Raw genomic sequence first — 23,933 nt, 5'->3', positions numbered from 1 at the left:
GAAGATGTGGCACATATATACAGTGGTATATTACTCAGCCATAAAAAGAAATGAAACAGTTATTTGTAGTGAGGTGGATGGACCTAGAGTCTGTCATACAGAGTGAAGTAAGTCAGAACGAGAAAAACAAATACCGTATGCTAACACATATATATGGAATTTAAGAAAAAAAACAAAAAAGGGTAATGAAGAAGCTAGGGGTAAGACAGGAATAAAGACACAGACCTACTAGAGAATGGACTTGAGGATATAGGGAGGGGGAAGGGTAAGCTGTGACAAAGTGAGAGAGTGGCATGGACATATATACACTACCAAACTTAAAACAGATAGCTAGTGGGAAGCAGCCGAATAGCACAGGGAGATCAGCTCGGTGCTTTGTGACCACCTAGAGGGTGGGATAGGGAGGGTGGGAGGGAGGGAGATGCAAGAGGGAAGAGACATGAGAACATATGTATATGTATAACTGATTCACTTTGTTATAAAGCAGAAACTAACACACCATTGTAAAGCAATTATACTCCAATAAAGATGTTAAAAAAGAAAAAAAGAAAGTAAACCAGTTTCAGTGCACCATGGCCTAATGCTTTGGGAAAGCCCAATGGCATACCTCTTTACTTCTATTCTGTAGTGTCTGGACCACGTGTCTCTTTGAATCAGATTTGCTTTGTACCCCTATCTTTTCTCATTTAAATGGATTTTGCATGTTGAATTTTCTTTAATTAACATATAATTATTATTAGAACAACCGGTACACAAAATAGCCAATTCCTTGTTTTGGTCACACAGTTTTAAGTGATGTCTTCTGTTTTTGTCAGGTGTTATTTTCACTAAATGAGCTCCTAGATTTCTTGGGATGCTCTATAACTTGGATCTCTGTTGTGCTATTAATATCTTCTGCTATGTTTGAGCATGTGTGTCCACAGGTTGTTATGAGGTTTATACCTGAGTTATATGTTCTAGGTACCCTGTTAGCACCTTATGCCTATGCAAGACACAGGTTGTATTTCAGTTATGCTTATACTCTCTTCTAGAAAGTATGATGAAGTTTGTAATATTTCCATCACCACAATCACCTGTCTTCTGAGATTTTCCTCATGTTGAAATGGAAGAAGTGTCTCTGTTACTTTCAGTAGAAATCCTTATATTTGTGCTCTGGAACATAGTCTGTTCACCTTCTCATGAAATTTCTCTTTATAGATATTCCCTCCCCCCCCCTTTTTTTTTTTGGCTGCACCACATGGCATGTGGGATCTCAGTTCCCTGACCAGGGATTGAACCCCCACCCCCGCATTGGAAGTGTGGAATCTTAACCACTGGATTGCCAGGGAGTCCCCTTTTTTTCCTCCCTCTTTCAAAATTATTATATTCTTCAACAAAGACAGTGACTAATATTTCCCATATCAGAAAAAAATTTAATTTGTTGAACCCACTTCTCTGATGACATAAGGCACCATTTTTCTCATCTTTACTTCAGGTACTATTATGCGATAAAGTCTCAGGACTCATGGGTTTCCTATATTCACATTCAATATACTTTAGAATCCACTACAGTAAAACTTCCATCCTTTCATATTTTATTGAAACTACTCTTTTCAAATTAACCAATGATGTCCATCCTGTCAAATCCAATTCAGCCTTTACTAACCCCACTAAACTTAATAAATTTTACCTCAGCTGTCCACTTAGAACACTCCTTCTTAACTTCTATGCCTCCTCTCCCTCCCAGTTTTCCTTCTCCCCTGGGCTGTTCCTCTCCTTTTGCTGGTACCTTCTCCTATTCAGATGCTGGACTGCTTTAGACTTAAAAGATTGGATGTTGTACTGCTCAATCTTTCCCTTCCTTTTCTCTTACAATTCTCTCCCAGATGAGATTGTTCCCATTATTTTACATTTAGGCTGATCTACCTCAAATTTATATTTCCTGTTCAGAAAGTACACTTGAACTCCACACCCATTTCTAATTTTCTTCTTTTTATTCCATATGTTTATTTAATTGACATCTAAGATATAACATGTCAAAATCATTGTTTTCTCCCAAAGGGAATCTTTCCCCTAACTTTTTATCCAGCTCCATGAATGGGCTTATTAATTATATGCTAGATCAAATATACAGATACAACACAAAAATTGAGTCATTTGTAATTTCTTCTTTTTACCAATGCCACTACAACAAAAAGCTTTATAGGTTGTAGTCAATATATAGCACTATTTTATACACTTCATTTTCTTCTAATTTTTCCACTTTTGTCCATGATGACATCATTTCTTTTCTGAATTGTTTTTAACATTCTATAATCCAAGATTCAAAGCAGCCACTGTCATTTTTCCAGAATGTAAATAGATCCATTATTTCCTTTGTTAAAAATGTTTTCCCATCGATTTTATAAAAAAAAATAAAGCTCTTTACCATGTGCTATAGGACTTGCTTGTCCTATGCCCTAGCCATCCACTTCATTCATTCTGCCAGCTACACTGAAACACCTATCTGTTTTTAAACCAAGTCAAGCTTTTTCTTTAATTTGGATCTTTACACTTTAGTTCCCTCTATTCAAATATTCTGCCCCTTGCACTTTTCACATAATAGTTCATCTTTTTTTCTTCAGGTGTAGATGAAATGTCACTTAAGCTAAGATTAATGATGAGGGAAGAAGTATTAGAGGTTTGAGGAGAAAAAAAACTCATTAAATTGTTTTAGGGATAGTTTAGAACATTCCTAGAACATATGATGATTGTTGACTATATTATTTATTCACATTTATGTTAATTAACTACTGCTGAATAATGTAAAACCTCAAAACTCAGGGTATAGGAAAAAGGCATGTATAACCATGGTGTATGTGTCTGTGAGTTAGCTGAGGAACAGCTGAACTAGGCTGGCCTCTCTTTGCCAAGTCTGCTAATCTCCAGGACATTCATTCCTACATTTGTTCATTTACTAGGTAGCTCTACTCTAGGATGGGAAGCTGACAACTCTGACTTGAGGGCTCATCTTTCTTCTGGGAACCAGTGGTCTAACCCTGGAATGTGCTTCTTATGGTAGTGGCAGAGAATAAGAGGAAACATTTAAAGTCTCATGAAATCTAGACCCAAATGTGGAACAGAACACCATCACTTTCAACTCATTCTATTGCCAAAGTAAGCTGGAGGCCAAACCTAATAGAAGAGAGCCCTACAAAATTACATGAACTAGTGAGGGAAGAAGATTTGTGGCTGAGGATGCAACCTACTTCCTGTTTATTTTCTCATTCTTTGACGAAACAAGTTGCTAGGTGATGGAGACACAATGGTCATTAATTAAAATGTTTTGTTTTTCATTTTGTATTTATCTTCAAAGCTCAGCTATGATGAAATTCCAAGATAAATTAATCTTTGACATCTATTATCCTAAAAACATTGTACATATAGCAATGAGAAGTTTCATTAAAGGTTTAATTTTTTCTTAATGTACTATGGTCTTCACAGAAGCAGTTTTTTTCAATCCTTCCCTTATTAATTACAGTGTTTTTACTATCTACTACCTACTATTTTATTCGTGGAGTTTAGTGTTTTGATTTTTAACTTTTTGAATTAGTAATTGAATTAAACCTTAATTAAGGACTGACAGAAAAATAATTGATATCATTTCTATGCAAATATAAAACAGGTGGACAAATCTTAAGGGTCAAATATGGGAAGTAAAAATACATATTTCAATATTTGAGTATAGTAGATTTAATACCTCCCTTGGTTCAGTTTTCTTTTCTTCATTATAGCATCAAGTAAAAGAGTATCCAATTTTTTTTTTTCTCTAGATACTTCATCGACTACAATGCTGAAGATGACAAGTTTTTCAACATTGATGCCAACACTGGGACCATTAAGACTACCAAGGTTCTTGATAGAGAAGAAACTCCATGGTACAACATCACAGTTGCTGCTTCAGAAAATGGTAAATTTCTTTACATTATGTACCATAGGAAAGATGTCACTTATACATGAAGATTTATGCTGAGACTTTCTCTGGAGCAGGGTTATCATGATTTCTATTTTTTATGCCATGATCTAGCAGAGTGCACAGAATGTAGTAGATACAGTTACTCATTGTCAGATGCAGTGAATAAAGTGTACACCTTTTTCTTTACTTTAATCCCCACATAGTGGTGAAAAATTGGCATCACAGAACACTTAGCCTGCATCACTGAGTCAAAATATTTAATTCTCTTCTTAATTATGAGACTTACTTTGTCATGTGCTTATGTCTTACTTAAGAAGAAGAATACTTCATATACGGTGGAGCAGTTTAGGAATATAAAGAGAAGAAACGAAAATCTAACATTTTACTTGAATAATTTTATCAATATAACACCCTTCCTCAAGCTTCAATTAACACTTAGAAATTTTATAGCAAAAGAGTAGCTCTTGGAATTTCAACAGGCAGGTCTAAATTCTTTTCAAGAGACGCACATGGTATACAACTGAGGAAGGCCATTGTTCCATCCTCATCCAGAGCATTGCATTGTGCTAAACACCTAAGATTTTTTTAAAAAACATAAATGTCAACAATTATCTCTGAGTTCAAAAAGATGTACATAAATGTCTTCAAATGAAATTAGAATAAAGCTTTAAGAAAATGGACTACTGTCAAGAAAATGAAATCTTTCTTTAAATGTTGAGAAATAAGTGAAAGGTACAAATTGCCCCAAGTTTAGTATTATATATACTATAATAAAATTTAGTATAGTATATCCAGCTTACATATACATTTTAAAAGATTCCAACATACTCATGAGTGAACTATAAATGTTAAAATTTAGGAAAACTTCATGTTAGAAAATAAAGTTATGTAAAATAAAATTATGCTCTCTCTTTCTTTTGCCCTCAGAAGGTATAAGAAATTTTAAAAATATTAAAACTTCATTTAGAAATAGTTTACATACCATACCATTCATCTTTTTAAGGTGTATAGTTTAATGAGTTTTAGTAAATTCAGAGCTGTGCATCAGTCACCACAATTGATTTTAGAATATGTTCATTACTTCAAAAGGAAATCCCTGGGCTTCCCTGGTGGTGCAGTGGTTGAGAGTCTGCCTGCCGATGCAGGGGATGCAGGTTCGTGCCCCGGTCCGGGAAGATCCCACATGCCGTGGAGCGGCTGAGCCCGTGAGCCATGGCCGCTGGGCCTGCGTGTCCGGAGCCTGTGCTCCGCAACGCGAGAGGCCACAACAGTGAAAGGTCTGCGTACCTCAAAAAAAAAAAAAAAAAAAAGAAAGAAAGAAATCCTGTCCCCCTTAGTCATCACTCTCTACTCCCCCTTCCCCATGCCTCAACCCAAGAAGCGACTAATCTAGTTTTTGTTTCTATAGATGTCTTAGTCTGTTTAGGCTGCTATAACGAAATATCATAAACTGAGTGCTTTAAACAGCAAACATTTTTTTCTCACAGTTCTGGAGTCTGGAAATCCGAGATTAGGGGCCAACAGATTTGGGGTCTGGTGAGAACCCACTTCCTGGTTCATAGATGGCTGTCTCCTAGTGGTGTACTCACATGGTAGCAAGGGCAAGGAATCTCTCTGGAGTCTCTTTTATAAGGGTACTAATCTCACTCATGAGTGGTCCATTCTGAATTTTGGGGAGACATAAACATTCAGTCTATAGTGATAGATTTGCCTTGTATTGGTATTTCATATAAAATAATCAATAACACATGGTCCTTTGTGACTGGCTTATTTCACTTAGCATGATATTTTCAAAGTTCATTTACATTGTAGCATGTATCAGTATTTCCTTCTTTCTTATTGCTAAAAAATATTCCATTATATGGTTATACCACATTTTATTTATACATTCATCACTTTATAGATGTTTGGGTTGCTTCCACTTTTTGCCTAATTTGAAGAATGCTCTTAAGAGCATTAATATGAATGTTTCTGTGTGGATGAGTTTTCATTTCTTTGGGATATATACCTAGGAGTGGGATTGCGGGGTCATAAAGAAATTATATTTAAAATTTTGATGAACGGCCAGACTGTTTTCCAAAGTGGCTAAATTTTACATTCACAACAACACAATATGGGGGTTCCTATTACTCTATATTATTACCAGTTTTTATTATTACATACTGACCATAACCATTCTAGTGGGTGTGGGCTGATAGCTCATTGTGGTTTATGCTCTTTTATAATGTCCTTTATCACAAATCAGTAATTAAACTACTCCAGTCTTTTTTTTTTTTTTAAATCTCCCTCATCCCATTTCTTGGTATCTGCTATTTTTTAAAAATTAATTAATTAATTAATTTATGGCTGTGTTGGGTCTTCGTTTCTGTGCGAGGGCTTTCTCTAGTTGTGACAAGCGGGGGCCACTCTTCATCGCGGTGTGCGGGCTTCTCACTATCACGGCCTCTCTTGTTGCAGAGCACAGGCTCCAGATACGCAGGCTCAGTAGCTGTGGCTCATGGGCCCAGTTGCTCCACAGCATGTGGGGTCTTCCCAGACCAGGGCTCAAACCCGTGTCCCCTGCATTGGCAGGCAGATTCTCAACCACTGTGCCACCAGGGAAGCCCTACTCCAGTCTTTTCTATTCCACCTGAATTTTTCATGTTTCTCATCTGAAAAATCAATTCAAGTGGTTTCCATTTAGATATTTTTTCAGCACAGTATTTCCCTTTGAAAATAAGCATTTTCAAAGGGAAATACTGTGCTGAAAAATTACTTTTAAATGAGTGTTATAAAGAATACATGAGTGGGTTCATTTGTTATAATTTTTGTTAATTTTCATTTTCAAAATAATCAGACTAGGTCTAGATTTGCATGTTCTTAGTCACCCAAGTACAATAAAATAGCTGTCAAATGATAAAGGCTCGTTTAAAATTAGTTTTAAAATAAAAGAATAAATGGATTGATATACTGAAGTAGATGTGATGGAGACATTGAAAAGTTTCCAAAAATATTGTGTAGTTCTTCTTGAGAACAGGTTCCATGTACAGAAGAAGGAAGGGAAGAATCCCTGGGGAGAATGATATTTGCTTGTCAGAAAGAATAGGGACTTATTTTAAAATAACATCAAGTTCAACTCCAGAGGTATTTTGATCAGAAGCCATACTTTAGATCACTTCTAAATCTCACCTCAGCCCAAATAATATTTGTATCAAGTAGAAGCTAATTTATAAATATACATGAGTTCAAGTATATCATGAAAATTATATTATTTGCAATCATTACTAAAGGAAATGTTCATTTTTACTAAAGTAACGTCTTAAATATGTACTTACTATGTTCTTTTTCTTTTCCTTCCTTTTTTTTTTTTTTTTTTACTATCTGCTAGTATTTCATATGGGAAATGAGTTAATACACATCTTCTAAGTAAAACAGTACAGTAAAGAGTAACATCCTGAATTTTATAGATGGTAATAAAGAAGCCTTAGAGACTCCTCAATGAGCACTACTAAAATATAATTTAATCCTAATCATAAACAGGTATGTAGAAAGAACGAGCACTAGTTAAGATTTTATAGCCATATTGGGAGACTGTGTCTGGAAAAGCTCACATTCACTTACTGATTGCTTAGCCTAAGTGCCTATAAAATAGAGTTGGGTGCCCTTCCGCGTACAATTGTTTGTAAGCATTTACTTTAACATGAGCCATGTCATCAAAGTATTTTCTATTTTGGATACTTTTTCTACAGGATCTTTTTAAAGGCTTTATTTTATTTAGTGCAGTTTTAGGCTCATAGCAAACTTGAGAGGAATGGACAGAGACTTCCCATATATTCTCTGCACCTGCACATGCTTAGCTTTCTCTGCTATCAACATTCCCCCACCAGAGTGATACATTTGTTACAATTGATGAACCTACATTGACACATCATAACCAACCAAAGTTTATAGTTTAATTTAGGGTTAACTCCTTATTCTATGGCTTTGGATAAATGTATAACGGCATAAACCCATCAATATAATATCATACAGAGTAATTTGAATGCATTAAAAATCTTCTGTGCTGTACCTGTTCATGTCTCCCCATCCCTACCCCTGGCAACCACTGATCTTTTTATTGACTCCATAGTTTTACCTTTTCCAGAATGTCATGTAGTTGAAATCATACAGTATGTAGTCTTTCAGGTTGGCTTCTTTCACTTAGTAATATGGATTGAAGGTTCCTCCATGTCTTTTTATGTCTTGATAGCTCATTTTTTTTGTACTCAATAATATTCCATTGTCAGCATGTACCAGAGTTTATCCATTCATCGTCTGAAGGTGAATTCATCTTGGTTGTTTCCAAGTTTTGGCAATGATGAAATAAAGCTGCTATAAACATCCATGTGTAGGTTTTTGTATGGCCAGAAATTTTCAGCTCCTTTGGTAAATACAAAATGTGCACTCCTTGGATCATATGGTAAGAGTATGTTTAGTTTTATAAGAAATTGACAAAACGTCTTTTGAAACAGCTGTGCCAGTTTGCATAGCCACCAGATATGAATGAATAAGAGTTCCCATTGTTCCACATCCTAACGAGCATTTGGTATTGTCAGTCTTCCCTGGATTTGGGCCACTCACAGATATGTAGTAGTATCTTGCTTTAATTTGCACTTTCCTGATGACATATATGTGAAACATGTTTTCATATACTTATTTGCCATGTGTATGTTTTCTTTGGTGAAGTATCTATTAAGGTCTTTGGCCCATTTTTTAATCAGGTTATTTGTTTTCTTAATGTTTAATTTTGACTCCTTTGCATGTTTTGTGTAACTAATTTATTAGATGTGTCTTTTGCAAATATTTTCTCCCAGTATGTGTCTTATCTTCTCATTCTATTGACATTGTCTTTCAAGAGCAGAAATGGGATTTTCTAAAACCTTAATGTAACAGTTTTGAGGAGACTGTTGTTCTACGGAATTAAAATTAGAAGTTAAGGTTTTAAAATACTTGTTTAGCCTACCTAGGGGTTAAGAGAAGAGAAATGTTCCTTCTCTGGGCAGATGAAGCAATGCACCAGGATTTAAGAGAAAATAAGAGCAAAGCACCTCTGTGCAAAAGAAAACAAAAACAAAATATTGGTCTTTCCTTCAGGTAAACAGGCCTCCTGCTAGAGGACCAGTGTGAAAGCTGAGGGTGTCACAGCTGAAGTGGGCATCCTTTGAGCATTCAGGTGGGGCTCAGATGCAATGCAGCTGTTAATTACATGATGTTTGGCTCTGCCTTTTTTCATCCTGTGTTTCTAGGTCAAAGTGATTATTCAACTGCCCAGTCATGCAGGAAACGTGGGTCTGGTCTGTGATATCTTTTACTACTGCAGCTAAACATAACTAGCAGCTATTTGCACTTGTATGGTGTGTTTTACAGCCATGTTATCTTAACAAAATTTTTTGTGAAATAGAGAAGACACATATTTTCTCATTTTATAAGAGAAAGGAAAGTGAGACTCACACAAAATAAGAATCTAAATATTTTGGTTCCTAGATCTGTGCTTATTCTAATATGACCCTCTGTGGCAGCTGTTGCCCATTGAACCCAAGTACTGGTCAGGTATTTTAACTGATTAAGGTTTATTCTATTACTTTAAAAAATCATTCTGAGACATAAGATTATTTTCACAATTTTAAAGAATACACTAATAATCAGATAAATTCAGTATGTGTCTGGTCAGGGAAATAAAAAGTGATGTCTTATTGTCACATATCACAGTTCTGGTGGAAGGGTACTTTCTCAAAAAATACCTGTGGAACATTTATGTTACATGTAACAATGTAATCTATAATGGAGCTATTTGGTAACTCTATTACTTTTCTATTAATGTGTAGCAAATAATCATATGATTTCTTTAGGTCAGAAGTCCAGGAGTGTTCAACTGAGTTCTCTGCTTTAAATCTGGAAAGACTGAAATCATGTGTCAGCTGGGCTGGGCTCTTATCTGAAGGCTCCAGGGAAGAATCTGATTTCACACTCATTTTCCTTGTTGGCAGAATCCACTTTCTTGAGGATGTAGGTGTGAGGGCTCCATTCTTTTTCTGGTTGTTAGCTGAGGCAGTTCCCTCCTCTTAGAAGCTGCCTGCATTCCTTTACCTTCTTCAAACAAGCAACAGTGTGTCAAATCCTTCTTATGCTTGAATCTATTTAATTTTCTATTCTGCTACCATCTGGAGAAAGTCTCTGCTTTCAGTAGTTTTCACCCAACTGGGTCAGGCCCACCCAAATAATCTTTGTGTTTTAAGGTCACCTGACTTGGGACTTTAATTACACCTGCAAAATTCCTTCACAACAGTATCCAGATTAGTGTTTAGTTGAATAACCAAGGGACAGAAATCATGTGCTGGCACCTTTAGAATTCTACCTACCATAATCCTAAAATATCTATAAAATTTGGGGGTATTATTTTTTATAGGATAATAAATATTCTTTCAAACTTATATGTCATCACTTACTTTTCCTTTTATATGACTCCTAAGTAAAATAATAGCACTAGTAGGCACTCAATAAGTAGTTCTTAATATATTTTTCAAGTGACTAGCTCTCATCTCCCTCAATTTCCATGTTAATGTCTCAGCTCAGTATAATGTATAGTTTCATTCTAAGTGATTTGCAGAAACTGCCAATGTGTTCATCACTTCCCAATAGCTAAACCAATGAGTACTTTTCATTTCTTATCTCCCCTGATTTATTTGTGTTGTTTGACTGTATTAATCATCCTGTCTCCTCTTGGAATGTTCTACTTCCTTGGCTACCATTCCAGTACTTTGGTATGGTATACTTTATCATCTTGGTCCTAAAGTATACCTTAACTAACTCACTCAGAATATATTAATAAATGATACTTGCTAGGTAGTGTAGTATTTTAGGCACTAATGATATTGAGGGTATTATTTTGTCTTTGAGGAATTTAAGAGTCTAATGCAAAAGATAAGTTAAGCAAATAATTGCATTATGGATAATTACTGTGGTGATGTTTTCTTTTTTTTAATTCTTAAATTTAATATATTTTTATACAGCAGGTTCTTTAGTTATCCACTTTATACATATTAGTGTATATATGTCAATCCCAGTCTCCCAATTCATCCCACCACCACTCCCCCACCCCCCGTGCCACTTTCCCCCCTTGGTGTCCATATGTTTGTTCTCCACATCTGTGTCTCAATTTCTGCCCTGCAAACCGGTTCATCTGTACCATTTTTCTAGGTTCCACATATATGCGTTAATATACAATATCTGTTTTTCTCTTTCTGACTTACTTTGCTCTGTATGACAGTCTCTAGATCCATCTACATCTCTGCAAATGACCCAATTTCATTACTTTTTATGACTAATATTCCATTGTATATATGTACCACATCTTCTTTATCCATTTGTCTATCGATGGGCATTTAGTTTGCTTCCGTGATCTGGCTATTGTAAATAGTGCTGTAATGAACACTGGGGTGCATGTGTCTTTTTGAATTATGGTTTTCTCTGGGTATATGCCCAGTAGTGGGATTGCTGGGTCATATGATAATTCTATTTTTAGTTTATTAAGGAACCTCCAGACTGTTCTCCATAGTGGCTGTATCAATTTACATTCCCACCAACAGTGCAAGAGGGTTCTCTTTTCTCCACAACCTTTCCAGGATTTGTTGTTTGTAGATTTTCTGATGAGGCCCATTCTAACTGGTGTGAGGTGATACCTCATTGTAGTTTTGATTTGCATTTCTCTAATAATTAGTGATGTTGAGCATATTTTCATGTGCCTCTTGGCCATCTGTATGTCTTCTTTGTAGAAATGTCTATATAGGTCTTTGGCCTATTTTTGGATTGGGTTGTTTATTGTCTTGATATTGAGCTGCATGAATTGCTTGTATGATTTGGAGATTAATCCTTTTTCTGTTGATTCGTTTGCAAATATTTTCTCCCATTCTGAGGGCTGTCTTTTCATCTTGTTTGTAGTTTCCTTTGCTTTGCAAAAGCTTTTAAATTTCATTAGGTCCCATTTGTTTATTTTTGGTTTTATTTCCATTACTCTAGGAGGTGGATCAAAAAAGATCTTGATGTGATTTATGTCAAAGAGTGTTTTTCCTGTGTTTTCCTCTAAGAGTTTTATAGTGCCTGGTCTTATATTTAGGTCTCTAATCCATTTCGAGTTTATTTTTGCGTATGGTGTTAGGCAGTGTTCTAATTTCATTCCTTTACATGTAGCTGTCCAGTTTTCCCAACACCACTTATTGAAGAGACTGCCTTTTCTCCATTGTATATCCTTGCTTCCTTTGTGATAGATTAGTTGACCATTTGTGCATGGGTTTATCTCTGGACTCTCTATCCTGTTCCATTGATCTATATTTCTGTTTTTGTGCCAGTACCATAGAGTCTTGATTACTGTAGTTTTGTAGTATAGTCTGAAGTCAGGGAGTCTGATTCCTCCAGCTCCATTTTTTTTTTTCCCTCAAGACTGCTTTGGCTATTCAGGGTCTTTTGTGTCTCCATACAAATTTTCAGATATTTTGTTCTAGTTCTGTAAAAAATGCCATTGGTAATTTGATAGGGATTGCATTGAATCTGTAGATTGCTTTGGGTAGTATAGTCATTTTCACAATATTGATTCTTCCAATCCAAGACCATGGTATATCTGTCCATCTGTTTGTATCATCTTTAATTTCTTTCATCAGTGTCTTAGAGTTTTCTGCATACAGGTCTTTTGTCTCCATAGATAGTTTTATTCCTAAGTATTTTATTCTTTTTGTTGTAATGGTAAATGGGAGTGTTTCCTTAATTTCCCTTTCAGATTTTTCATCATTAGTGTATAGGAATGCCAGAGATTTTGGTGTATTAATTTTATATCCTGCATCTTTACCAAATTCATTGATTAGCTCTAGTAGTTTTCTGGTGGCATTTTTAGGATTCTGTATGTATAGTATCATGTCATCTGCAAACAGTGACAGTTTTACCTCTTCTTTTCCAATTTGTATTCCTTTTACTTTTTCTTCTCTGATTGCCATGGCTAGGACTTCCAAAACTATGTTGAATAATAGTGGTGAGAGTGGACATCCTTGTCTTGTTCCTGATCTTAGAGGAAATGCTTTCAGTTTTTCACCATTGAGAATGATGTTTGCTGTGGGTTTGTCATATAATGCCTTTATTATGTTGAGGTAGGTTCCCTCTATGCCCACTTTCTGGAGAGTTTTTGTCATAAATGGGTGTTGAATTTTGTCAAAAGCTTTTTCTGCATCTACTGAGATGATCATATGATTTTTATTATTAAATTTGTTAATATGGTGTATCACATTGATTGATTTGCATATATTGAAGAATCTTTGCATCCCTGGGATAAATCCCACTTGATCATGGTGTATGATCCTTTTAATATGTTGTTGGATTCTGTTTGCTAGTATTTTGTTGAGGATTTTTGCATCTATATTCATCAGTGATATTGGTCTGTAATTTTCTTTTTTTTGGAGTATCTTTGTCTGGTTTTGGTATCAGGGTGATGGTGGCCTCATAGAATGAGTTTGGGACTGTTCCTTCCTCTGCAATTTTTTAGAAGAATTTGAGAAGAATGGGTGTTAGCTCTTCTCTAAATGTTTGATAGAATTCACCTGTGAAGCCATCTGGTCCTGGACTTTTGTTTTTTGGAAGATTTTTAATCACAGTTTCAATTTTATTACTTGTGATTGGTCTGTTCATATTTTCTATTTCTTCCTGGTTCAGTCTTGGAAGTTTCTGCATTTCTAAGAATTTGTCCATTTCTTCCAGATTGTCCATTTTATTGGCATATAGTTGCATGTAGTAGCCTCTTAGGATGCTTTGTATTTCTGTGGTGTCTGTTGTAACTTCTTTTTCATTTCTAATTTTATTGATATGTGTCCTCTCCCTCTTGTTTTTGATGAGTCTGGCTAATGGTTTATCAATTTTGTTTATCTTCTCAAAGAACCAGCTTTTAGTTTTATTCATCTTTGCTATTGTTTTATTTGTTTCTATTTCATTTATTTCTGCTCTGATCTTTATGATTTGTTTCCTTCTGCTAACTTTGGGTTTTATTTGTTCTTTCTCTAGCTCCTTTATGTATAAGGTTAGATGGTTTATTTGAGATTTTTCTTGTTTCTTGAGGTAGGCTTGTATTGCTATAAACTTCCCTGTTAGAACTGCTTTTGCTGCATCCCATAGGTTTTGGATCATAGTGTTTTCATTGTCATTTGTCTCTAGGTATTTTTTGATTTCCTCTTTGCTTTCTACAGTGATCTCTTGGTTATTTAGTAATGTATTGTTTAGCCTCCATGTGTTTGTGTTTTTTACGTTTTTTTCCCCTGTTATTGATTTCTAATCTTTGTGGCCAGAAAAGATGCTTGATATGATTTCAATTTTCTTAAATTTACTGAGGCTTGATTTGTGACCCAAGATGTGATCTATCCTGGAGAATGTTCCATGCACACTTGAGAAGAAAATGGAATCTGCTGTATTTGGATGGAATGTCCTATAAATATCAATTAAATCTATCTGGTCTGTTGTGTCAATTAAAGCTTGTGTTTCCTTATTAATTTTCTGTTTGGGTGATCTGTCTCTTGGTGTAAGTGAGGTGTTATAGTCCCCCATTATTATTGTGTTACTGTCAATTTCCTCTTTAATTGCTGTTAGCATTTGGCTTATGTATTGAGGTGCTTCTACGTTGGGTGCATATATATTTATAATTGTTATACCTTCTTGGATTGATCCCTTGATCATTATGTAGTGTCTTTCCTTGTCTCTTGGAACATTCTTTATTTTAAAGTCTATTTTATCTGATATGAGTATTGCGACTCCAGCTTTCTTTTGATTTCCATTTTCATGGAATATATTTTTCCATCCCCTCACTTTCAGTCTGTATGTGTTTCTAGGTCTGAAGTGGGTCTCTTGTAGACAGCATATATATAGGTCTTGTTTTTGTATCCATTCAGCGAGCCTGTGTCTTTTCGCTGGAGCATTTAATCCATTCATGTTTAAGGTAATTATCGATATGTGTGTTCCTATTACCATTTTCTTAATTGTTATGTGTTTGGTTTTGTAGTTTCTTTTCTTCTCTTGTGTTTCCCACTTAGGGAAGTTCCTTTAGTATTTGTTGTAGAGCTGGTTTGGTGGTGCTGAATTCTCTTAGCTTTTCCTTGTCTGTAAAGCTTTTGATTTTTCCATTGAATATGAATGAAATCATTGACAGGTAGAGTAATCTTGGTTGTAAGTTCTTCCCTTTCATCACTTTAAATATGTCATGCCATTCCCTTCTGGCTTGTAGAGTTTCTGCTGAGAAATCAGCTCTTAACTTTATGGGAGTTCCCATGTATGTTATTTGTCATTTTTCCCTTGCTGATTTCAATAATTTTTCTTTGTCTTTAACTTCTGCCAATTTGATTACTATGTGTCTCAGTGTGTTTCTCCTTAGGTTTATCCTGCCTGTGACTCTCTGCGCTTCCTGGGCTTGGGAGGCTATTTCCTTTCCCCTGTTAGGGAAGTTTTCAACTATAATCTCTTCAAATATTTTCTCGGGTCATTTCTCTCTTTCTTCTCCTTCTGGATCCGCTATAATGCAACTGTTGTTGTGTTTAATGTTTTCCCAGAGGTCTCTTAGGCTGTCTTCATTTCTTTTCATTCTTTTTTCTTTATTCTGTTCCACAGCAGTAAATCCCACCATTCTGTCTTCCAGGTCATTTATCCATTCTTCTGCCTCAGTTATTCTGTTATTGATTGCTTCTAGTGTATTTTTTATTTCAGTTGTTTTATTGTTCATCTCTGTTTGTTTGTTCTTTAATTGTTCTAGGTCTTTGTTAAACATTTCTTGCATCTTCCCGATCTTTGCCTCCATCCTTTTTCTGAGGTCCTGGATCATCTTTACTATTATTATTCTGATTTTTTTTTTTCTGGAAAGTTGCCTATCTTTACTTCAATTAGTTGTTTTTCTGTGGTTTTGTCTTGTTTCTTCATCTGGTACATAGTCCTCTGCCTTTTTACTTTGTTTATATTTCTCTGAATGTGGTTTTCGTTCCACAGGCTGCAGGATTGTAGTTCTTCTTGCTTCTGCTCTCTGCCCTCTGGTGGATGAGGCTATCTAAGAGGCTTGTGGAAGTTTCCTGATGGGAGGGACTGTTGGTGGGTAGAGCTGGGTGTTGCTCTGGTGGGCAGAGCTCAGTAAAACTTTAATCTGCTTGTCTACTTATGGGTGGGGCTGGGTTCCCTCCATGTTGGTTGTTTGGCCTGAGACGACCCAACACTGGAGCCTACCTGGCTCTTTGGTGGGGCTAATGGAGGACTCTGGGAAGGCTCACACCAAGGAGTACTTCCCAGAATTTTTGCTGCCAGTGTCCTTTTCCTCACAGTGAGACACAGCCACACCCCGCCTCTGCAGGAGACCATGCAACACTAGCAGGTAGGTCTGGTTCAGTCTCCTGTGGGGTCACTGCTCCTTGCCCTGTGTCCCAATGTGCACACTACTTTGTGTGTGACGTCCAGGAGTGGAGTCTCTGTTTCCCCCAGTCCTGTTGAAGTCCTGTAATCAAATCCCTGTAACCTTCAAAGTCTGATTCTCTAGGAATTCCTCCTCCCATTGCCAGCCCCCGCGGTTGGGAAGCCTAACGTGGGGCTCAGAACCTTCACTCCAATGGGTGGACTTCTGTGGTATAAGCATTCTCCAGTTTGTAAGTCACACACACAGCAGTTATGGGATTTGATTTTATTTGTGATTGTGCCTCTCCTACCATCTCATTGTGGCTTCTCCTTTGTATTTGGATATTGGATATCTTTTTTGGTGAGTTCCAGTATCTTCCTGTCGATGATTGTTCAGCAGTTAGTTGTGATTGCAATGTTCTTGCCAGAGGGAGTTTTAGTGATAAATTTTTTAGGGACTAGAGAAACATGAAAACATGGTGACTTAATCTCTCTAAGAGGACCAGTGAAGATTTCATAGACAGGTAATTCATGGATTCAGCCTTGAGATGAGTAAAGATTAACCTGCATTCTGCTGTCAACTGTACTTGTATTATTCAGGGTGCTACAGAGAAACAGAAACAATAGGATTCAGAATCAATAATTCTGAATCAATCAATTCATTTTGATGAATTGGCTTATGTTGGCTCCTGCAGTCATGGAGGCTGGCAAGTCTAAAATCCTCAGATCCCATGTCCTAGGGTACATTTTTTTTTTCATCTTTATTGTAGTATAATTGCTTTACAATGGTGTGTTAGTTTCTGCTTTATAAAAGTGAATCAGTTATACATGTACATATGTTCCCATATCTCTTCCCTCTTGCATCTCCCTTCCTCCCACCCTCCCTATCTCAGCCCTCTAGGTGGTCACAAAGCACCAAGCTGATCTCCCTGTGCTATGAGGCTGCTTCCCACTAGCTGTCTATTTTACGTTTGGTAGTGTATATATGTCCATGCCACTCTCTCACTTTGTCACAGCTTACCCTTCCCCCTCCGCATATCCTCAAGTCCATTCTCTAGTAGGTCTGTGTCTTTATTCCTGTCTTACCCCTAGCTTCTTCATGACATTTTTTTTTCTTAAATTCCATATATATTTGTTAGCATATGGTATTTGTCTTTCTCTTTCTGATGTACTTCACTCTGTATGACAGACTCTAGGTTCATCCACCTCATTACAAATAGCTCAATTTCGTTTCTTTTTATGGCTGAGTAATATTCCATTGTATATATGTGCCACATCTTCTTTATCCATTCATCTGATGATGCACACTTAGGTTGTTTCCATCTCTGGGCTATTGTAAAAAGAGCTGCAATGAATATTTTGGTACATGACTCTTCTTGAATTATGGTTTTCTCAGTGTATATGCCCAGTAATGAGATTGCTGGGTCATACGGTATTTCTATTTGTAGATTTTTAAGGAACCTCCATACTGTTCTCCATAGTGGCTGTATCAATTCACATTCCCATGAGCAGTGCAAGAGTGTTCCCTTTTCTCCACACCCTCTCCAGCATTTATTGTTTCTAGATTTTTTGATGATGGCCATTCTGACTGGTGTGAGATGATATCTCATTGTACTTTTGATTTGCATTTATTTAACAATTAGTGATGTTGAGCATTCTTTCATGTGTTTGTTGGCAGTCTGTATATCTTCTTTGGAGAAATGTCTATTTAGGTCTTCTGCCCATTTTTGGATTAGTTTTTTTTTTTTTTCTTTTATTGAGATGCATAAGCTGCTTGTAAATTTTGGAGATTAATCCTTTGTCAGTTGCTTCATTTGCAAATATTTTCTCCCATTCTGAGGGTTGTCTTTTGGTCTTGATTATGGTTCCCTTTGCTGTGCAAAAGCTTTTAAGTTTCATTAGGTCCAATTTGTTTATTTTTGTTTTTATTTCCATTTCTCTAGGAGGTGGGTCAAAAAGGATCTTGCTGTGATTTATGTCATAGAGTGTTCTGTCTATGTTTTCCTCCAAGAGTTTGATAGTTTCTGGCCTTATATTTAGGTCTTTAATCCATTTTGAACTTATTTTTGTGTATGGTGTTAGGGAGTGTTCTAATCTCATACTTTTACATGTACCTGTCCAGTTTTCCCAGCACCACTTACTGAAGAGGCTGTCCTTTCTCCACTGTACATTCCTGCCACCTTTATCAAAGATAAGGAGACCATATGTGCATGGGTTTATCTCTGGGCTTTCTATCCTGCTCCATTGATCTATATTTCTTTTTTTGTGCCAGTACCACACTGTCTTGATTACTGTAGCTTTGTAATATAGTCTGAAGTCAGGGAGCCTGCTTCCTCCAGCTCCATTTTTCTTTCTCAAGATTGTTTTCACTATTCGATGTCTTTTGTGTTTCCATACAAATTGTAAAATTTTTTGTTCTAGTTCTGTGAAAAATGCCAGTGGTAGTTTGATAGGGATTGCATTGAATCTGTAGATTGCTTTGGGTAGTAGAGTCATTTTCAACAATGTTGATTCTTCCAATCCAAGAACATGATATATCTCTCCATCTATTTGTATCATCTTTCATTTCTTTCATCAGTGTCTTATAATTTTCTGCATACAGGTCTTTTGTCTCCTTAGGTAGGTTTATTCCTAGATATTTTATTCTTTTTGTTGCAATGGTAAATGAGAGTGCTTTCTTGATTTCACTTTCATATTTTTCATCATTAGTGTATAGGAATGCCAGAGATTTCTGTGCATTAATTTTGAATCCTGCTACTTTACCAAATTCATTGTTTAGCTCTAGTAGTTTTCTGGTAGCATCTTTAGAATTCTCTATGTATAGTATCATGTCATCTGCAAACAGTGACAGCTTCACTTCTTCTTTCCGATTTGGATTCCTTTTCTTTCCTTTTGTTCTCTGATTGCTGTGGCTAAAACTTCCAAAACTATGTTGAATAAGAGTGGTGAGAGTGGGCAACCTTGTCTTGTTCCTGATCTTAGTAGAAATGCTTTCAGTTTTTCACCATTGAGGAGTTGTTGGCTGTAGGTTTGTCATATATGGCCTTTATTATGTTGAGGAAAGTTCCCTCTATGCCTACTTTCTGCAGGGTTTTTATCATAAATGAGTGTTGAATTTTGTCGAAAGCTTTCTCTGCATCTACTGAGATGACCATATGGTTTTTCTCCTTCAATTTGTTAATATGGTGTATCACATTGATTGATTTGCATATATTGAAGAATCCTTGCATTCCTGGAATAAACCCCACTTGATCATGGTGTATGATCCTTTTAATATGCTGTTGGATTCTGTTTGCTAGTATTTTGTTGAGGATTTTTGCATCTATGTTCATCAGTGATATTGGCCTGTAGTTTTCTTTCTTTGTGATATCCTTGTCTGGTTTTGGTATCAGGGTGATGGTGGCCTTGTAGAATGAATTTGGGAGTGTTCCTCCCTCTGCTGTATTTTGGAAGAGTTTGAGAAGAATAGGTGTTTGTTCTTCTCTAAACGTTTGAAAGAATTCTCCTGTGAAGCCATCTGGTCCTGGGCTTTTGTTTGTTGGATGATTTTTAATCACAGTTTCAATTTCAGTGCTTGTGATTACCATGTTCATATTTTCTATTTCTTCCTGATTCAGTCTTAGCAGGTTGTGCATTTCTAAGAATTTGTCCATTTCTTCCAGGTTGTCCGTTTTATTGGCATAGAGTTGCTTATAGTAACCTCTGAGGATCTTTTGTATTTCTGCAGTGTCAGTTTTTAATTCTCATTTTCATTTCTAATTCTATTGATTTGAGTCTTCTCCCTTTTTCTCTTGATGAGTCCACCTAATGGTTTATCTTTTTTTTTTAATCTTCTCAAAGAACCAGCTTTTACTTTTATTGATATTTGTTATTGTTTCCTTCATTTCTTTTTCATTTATTACTGATCTGATCTTTATGATTTCTTTCCTTCTGCTAACTTTGGGGTGTTTTTTTGTTCTTCTTTCTCTGATTGCTTTAGGTGCAAGGTTAGGTTGTTTATTCGAGATGTTTCCTGTTTCTTTAGGAAGGATTGTATTGCTATAAACTTCCCTGTTAGAACAGCTTTTGCTGCGTCCCACAGGTTTTGGGTCATCGTGTCTCCATTTTCAATTGTTTCTAGGTATTTTTTGATTTCTGCTTTGATTTCTTCAGTGATCACTTTGTTATTAAGTAGTGTATTGTTTAGCCTCCATGTGTTTGTATTTTTTTACAGATTTTTTCCTGTAATTGATACTTAGTCTCATAGCATTGTGGTCAGAAAAGATACTTGATACAATTACAATTTTCTTAATTTTACTAAGGCTTGATTTGTGACCCAACATATGACCTATCCTGGAGAATGTTCCATGAGCACTTGAGACAAATGTGTATTTTGTTGTTTGTGGATGGAATGTCCTATAAATATAAATTAAGTCCATCTTGTTTAATGTATCATTTAAAGCTGTGTTTCCTTATTTATTTTTACTTTGGATGATCTGTCCATTGGTGAAAGTGGGGTGTTAAAGTCCACTACTATGAATGTGGTACTGTCGATTTCCCCTTTTATGGGTGTTATTATTTGCCTGAGGTGCTCCTATGTTGGGTGCATAAATATTTACAATTGTTATATCTTCTTTTTTGATTGATCCCTTGATCATTATGTAGTGTCCTTCTTTGTCTCTTCTAATAGTCTTTATTTTAAAGTCTATTTTGTCTGATATGAGAATTGCTACTCCAGCTTTCTTTTGGTTTCCATTTGCATGGAATATCTTTTTCCATCTCCTCACTTTCAGTCTGTATGTGTCTCTAGATCTGATGTGGGTCTCTTGTAGTCAGTATATATATATATATATATATATATATATATATATATATATATATATATATATATATATATATCTTGTTTTTTATCCATTCAGCCAGTCTGTGTCTTTTGGTGGGAACATTTCATCCATTTACATTAAGGTAATTATCGACATGTATGTTCTGATTCCCATTGTCTTAATTGTTTTGGGTTTGTTATTGTAGGTCTTTTCCTTCTCCTGTGTTTCTTGCCTAGAGAAGATCCTTTAGCATTTGTTGTAAACCTGGTTTGGTGGTGCTGAACTCTCTCAGCTTTTACTTGTGTGTAAAGGTTTTTATTTCTCCTTCAAATCTGAATGAGATCCTTGCTGGGTAGAGTAATCTTGGTTGCAGGTTTTTCTCCTTCATCACTTTAAATATGTGCTGCCAGTCCCTTCTGGCTTGCAGAGTTTCTAATGAAAGATCAGCTGTTAACCTTATGGGGATTCCCTTGTGTGTTATTTGTTGTTTTTCCCTTGCTGCTTTTAATATATTTTCTTTGTATTTAATTTTTGACAGTTTGATTAATATGTGTCTTGGCGTGTTCCTCCTTGGATTTATCCTGTATGGGACTCTCTGTGCTTCTTGGACTTGATTAACTATTTCCTTTTCCATATGAGGGAAGTTTTCAACTATAATCTCTTTAAATATTTTCTCTGTCCCTTTCTTTTTCTCTTCTTCTTCTGAATCCCCTACAATTTGTATGTGGTGTGTTTAATGTTGTCACAGAGGTCTCTGAGACTGTCCTCAGTTCTTTTCATTCTTTTTTCTTTATTCTGCTCGGCTATAGTTATTTCCACTACTTTCTCTTCCAGGTCACTTATCCATTCTTCTGCCTCAGTTATTCTTCTATTGATCCCATCTAGAGTATTTTTAATTTCATTTATTGTGTTGTTCATTGTTGCTTGTTCCATCTTTAGTTCTTCTAGGTCCTTGTTAAATGTTTCTTGCATTTTCTCTATTCTATTTCCAAGATTTTGGATCATCTTTACTATCATTATTCTGAGTTCTTTTTCAGGTAGACTGCCTATTTCCTCTTCATTTGTTAGGTCTGGTGGGTTTTTATCATGTTCCTTCATCTGCTGTGTGTTTTTCTGTCTTCTCATTTTGCTTATCTTACTGTGTTTGGGGTCTCCTTTTTGCAGTCTGCAGGTTCATAGTTCCTGTTGTTTTGGGTGTGTATCCCAGTGGCTAAAGCTGGTTCAGTGGGTTGTGTAGGCTTTCTGGTGGAGGGGACTAGTGCCTGTGTTCAGGTGGATGAGGCTGGATCTTGTCTTTCTGGTTGGCAGGTCCATGTCTGTTGGTGTGTTTTGGGGTATCTGTGGACTTATTATGATTTTAGGCAGCCTCTCTGCTAATGGGTGTTGTTGTTGTTTGGCATAGGGTGTCCAGCACTGTATCTTGCTCATCGTTGAGTGAAGCTGAGTGTTGGCGTTGAGATGGAGGTCTCTGAGAAATTTTTGCCATTTGGTATTACACAGAGCTGGGAGGTCTCTTGTGGACCAGTGTCCTGAAGGTGGCTCTCCCACCTCAGAGGCACAGCACTGACTCCTGGCTGCAGCACCAAGAGCCTTTCATCCACAGGGCTCAGAATAAAAGGGAGAAATAGTAGAAAAAAAGAAAGGAAGGAAGAAAGAAAGAAAGAAAAAAAGAAAGAAAGAGTATAAAAGAAAATAAAATAAAGTAAGAAAAAATAAAATTATTGAAAATAAGAAAAATAATTATTAAGAAAAAAATTTTTTTTAAGTTAAAAAAAAAAAAGGACGGATAGAACCCTAGGATAAATGGTGAAAGCAAAGCTATACAGACAAAATCTCACACAGAAGCATACACACTCACAAAAAGAGGAAAAGGGGAAAAAATAAATTTTGTTCTAAAGGTCCACCTCCTCAATTTGGGATGATTCGTTGTCTATTCAGGTATTCCACAGATGCAGGGCACATCCAGTTGATTGTGGAGATTTAATCTGCTGCTCCTGAGGCTGCTGGGAGGGATTTCCCTTTCTCTTCTTTGTTCGCACAGCTTCCAGGGCTCAGCTTTGGATTTGGCCCCGCCTCTGCATGTAGTTCACCAGAGGGCGTCTGTTCTTGGCTCAGACAGGACGAGGTTAATAGAGCCACTGATTCAGGGGCTCTGGCTCACTCAGGCCGGTGGGAGGGAGGGGTACGGATGCAGGGAGATCCTGCGGCAGGAGAGGCTGACGTGACATTGCACCAGCCGCTGTGCGTTCTCCTGGGGAAGTTGTCCCTGGATCCCAGGGCCCTGGCAGTGGCAGACTGCACAGGCTCCCCGGAAGGGAGGTGTGGAGTGTGCCCTGTGCTCGCACACAGGCTTCTTGGTGGTGGCAGGAGCAGCCTTAGCGTCTCATGCCCGGCTCTGTGGTCCGTGCTTTTAGCCGCGGATCACATCCGTCTATGGAGCTCCTTTAAGCACTGCTCTTAATCCCCTCTCTTTGCGCGCCAGGAAACAAAGAGGGAAGAAAAAGTCTCTTGCCTCTTCGGCAGGTCCAGACTTTTCCCCGGACTCCCTCCCAGCTAGGCGTAGTGCACTAACCCATTCAGGCTGTGTTCACGTGGCCAGTCCTCTCCCTGCGCTCCGACCGAAGCCCAAGCCTCAGCTCCCAGCCCTGCCCGCCCCTGCAGGTGAGCAGACAAGCCTCTCGGGCTGGTGAGTGCCGGTTGGCAACGATCCTCTGTGCGGGAATCTCCCCGCTTTGCCCTCCGCACCCTTGTTGCTGCACTCTCCTCCGTGGCCCCGAAGCTCCTGC

General features: G+C 36.9%; 1 protein-coding gene across 5 annotated transcripts in view; it reads left to right on the top strand.

Annotated features, from left to right (window-relative positions):
* CDH18 (cadherin 18) overlaps positions 1-23,933 on the top strand; it is a 1,040,565-nt gene that overhangs the window by 948,023 nt on the left and 68,609 nt on the right. For all 5 annotated transcript variants that reach the window (XM_060295678.1, XM_060295679.1, XM_060295677.1 and 2 more), the window contains one exon: positions 3,792-3,928. In XM_060295678.1, coding sequence (XP_060151661.1) covers positions 3,792-3,928 — 137 coding nt within the window. The remainder of the gene's footprint in view (positions 1-3,791; positions 3,929-23,933) is intronic.

The sequence above is a fragment of the Globicephala melas genome, chromosome 3 (genome assembly GCF_963455315.2).
Source record: "Globicephala melas chromosome 3, mGloMel1.2, whole genome shotgun sequence".
NCBI classification, from domain to species: Eukaryota; Metazoa; Chordata; class Mammalia; order Artiodactyla; family Delphinidae; genus Globicephala; species Globicephala melas.
Note: the sequence above shows the minus strand (reverse complement) of the source record. Positions and strands in the feature narration are given on the sequence as shown.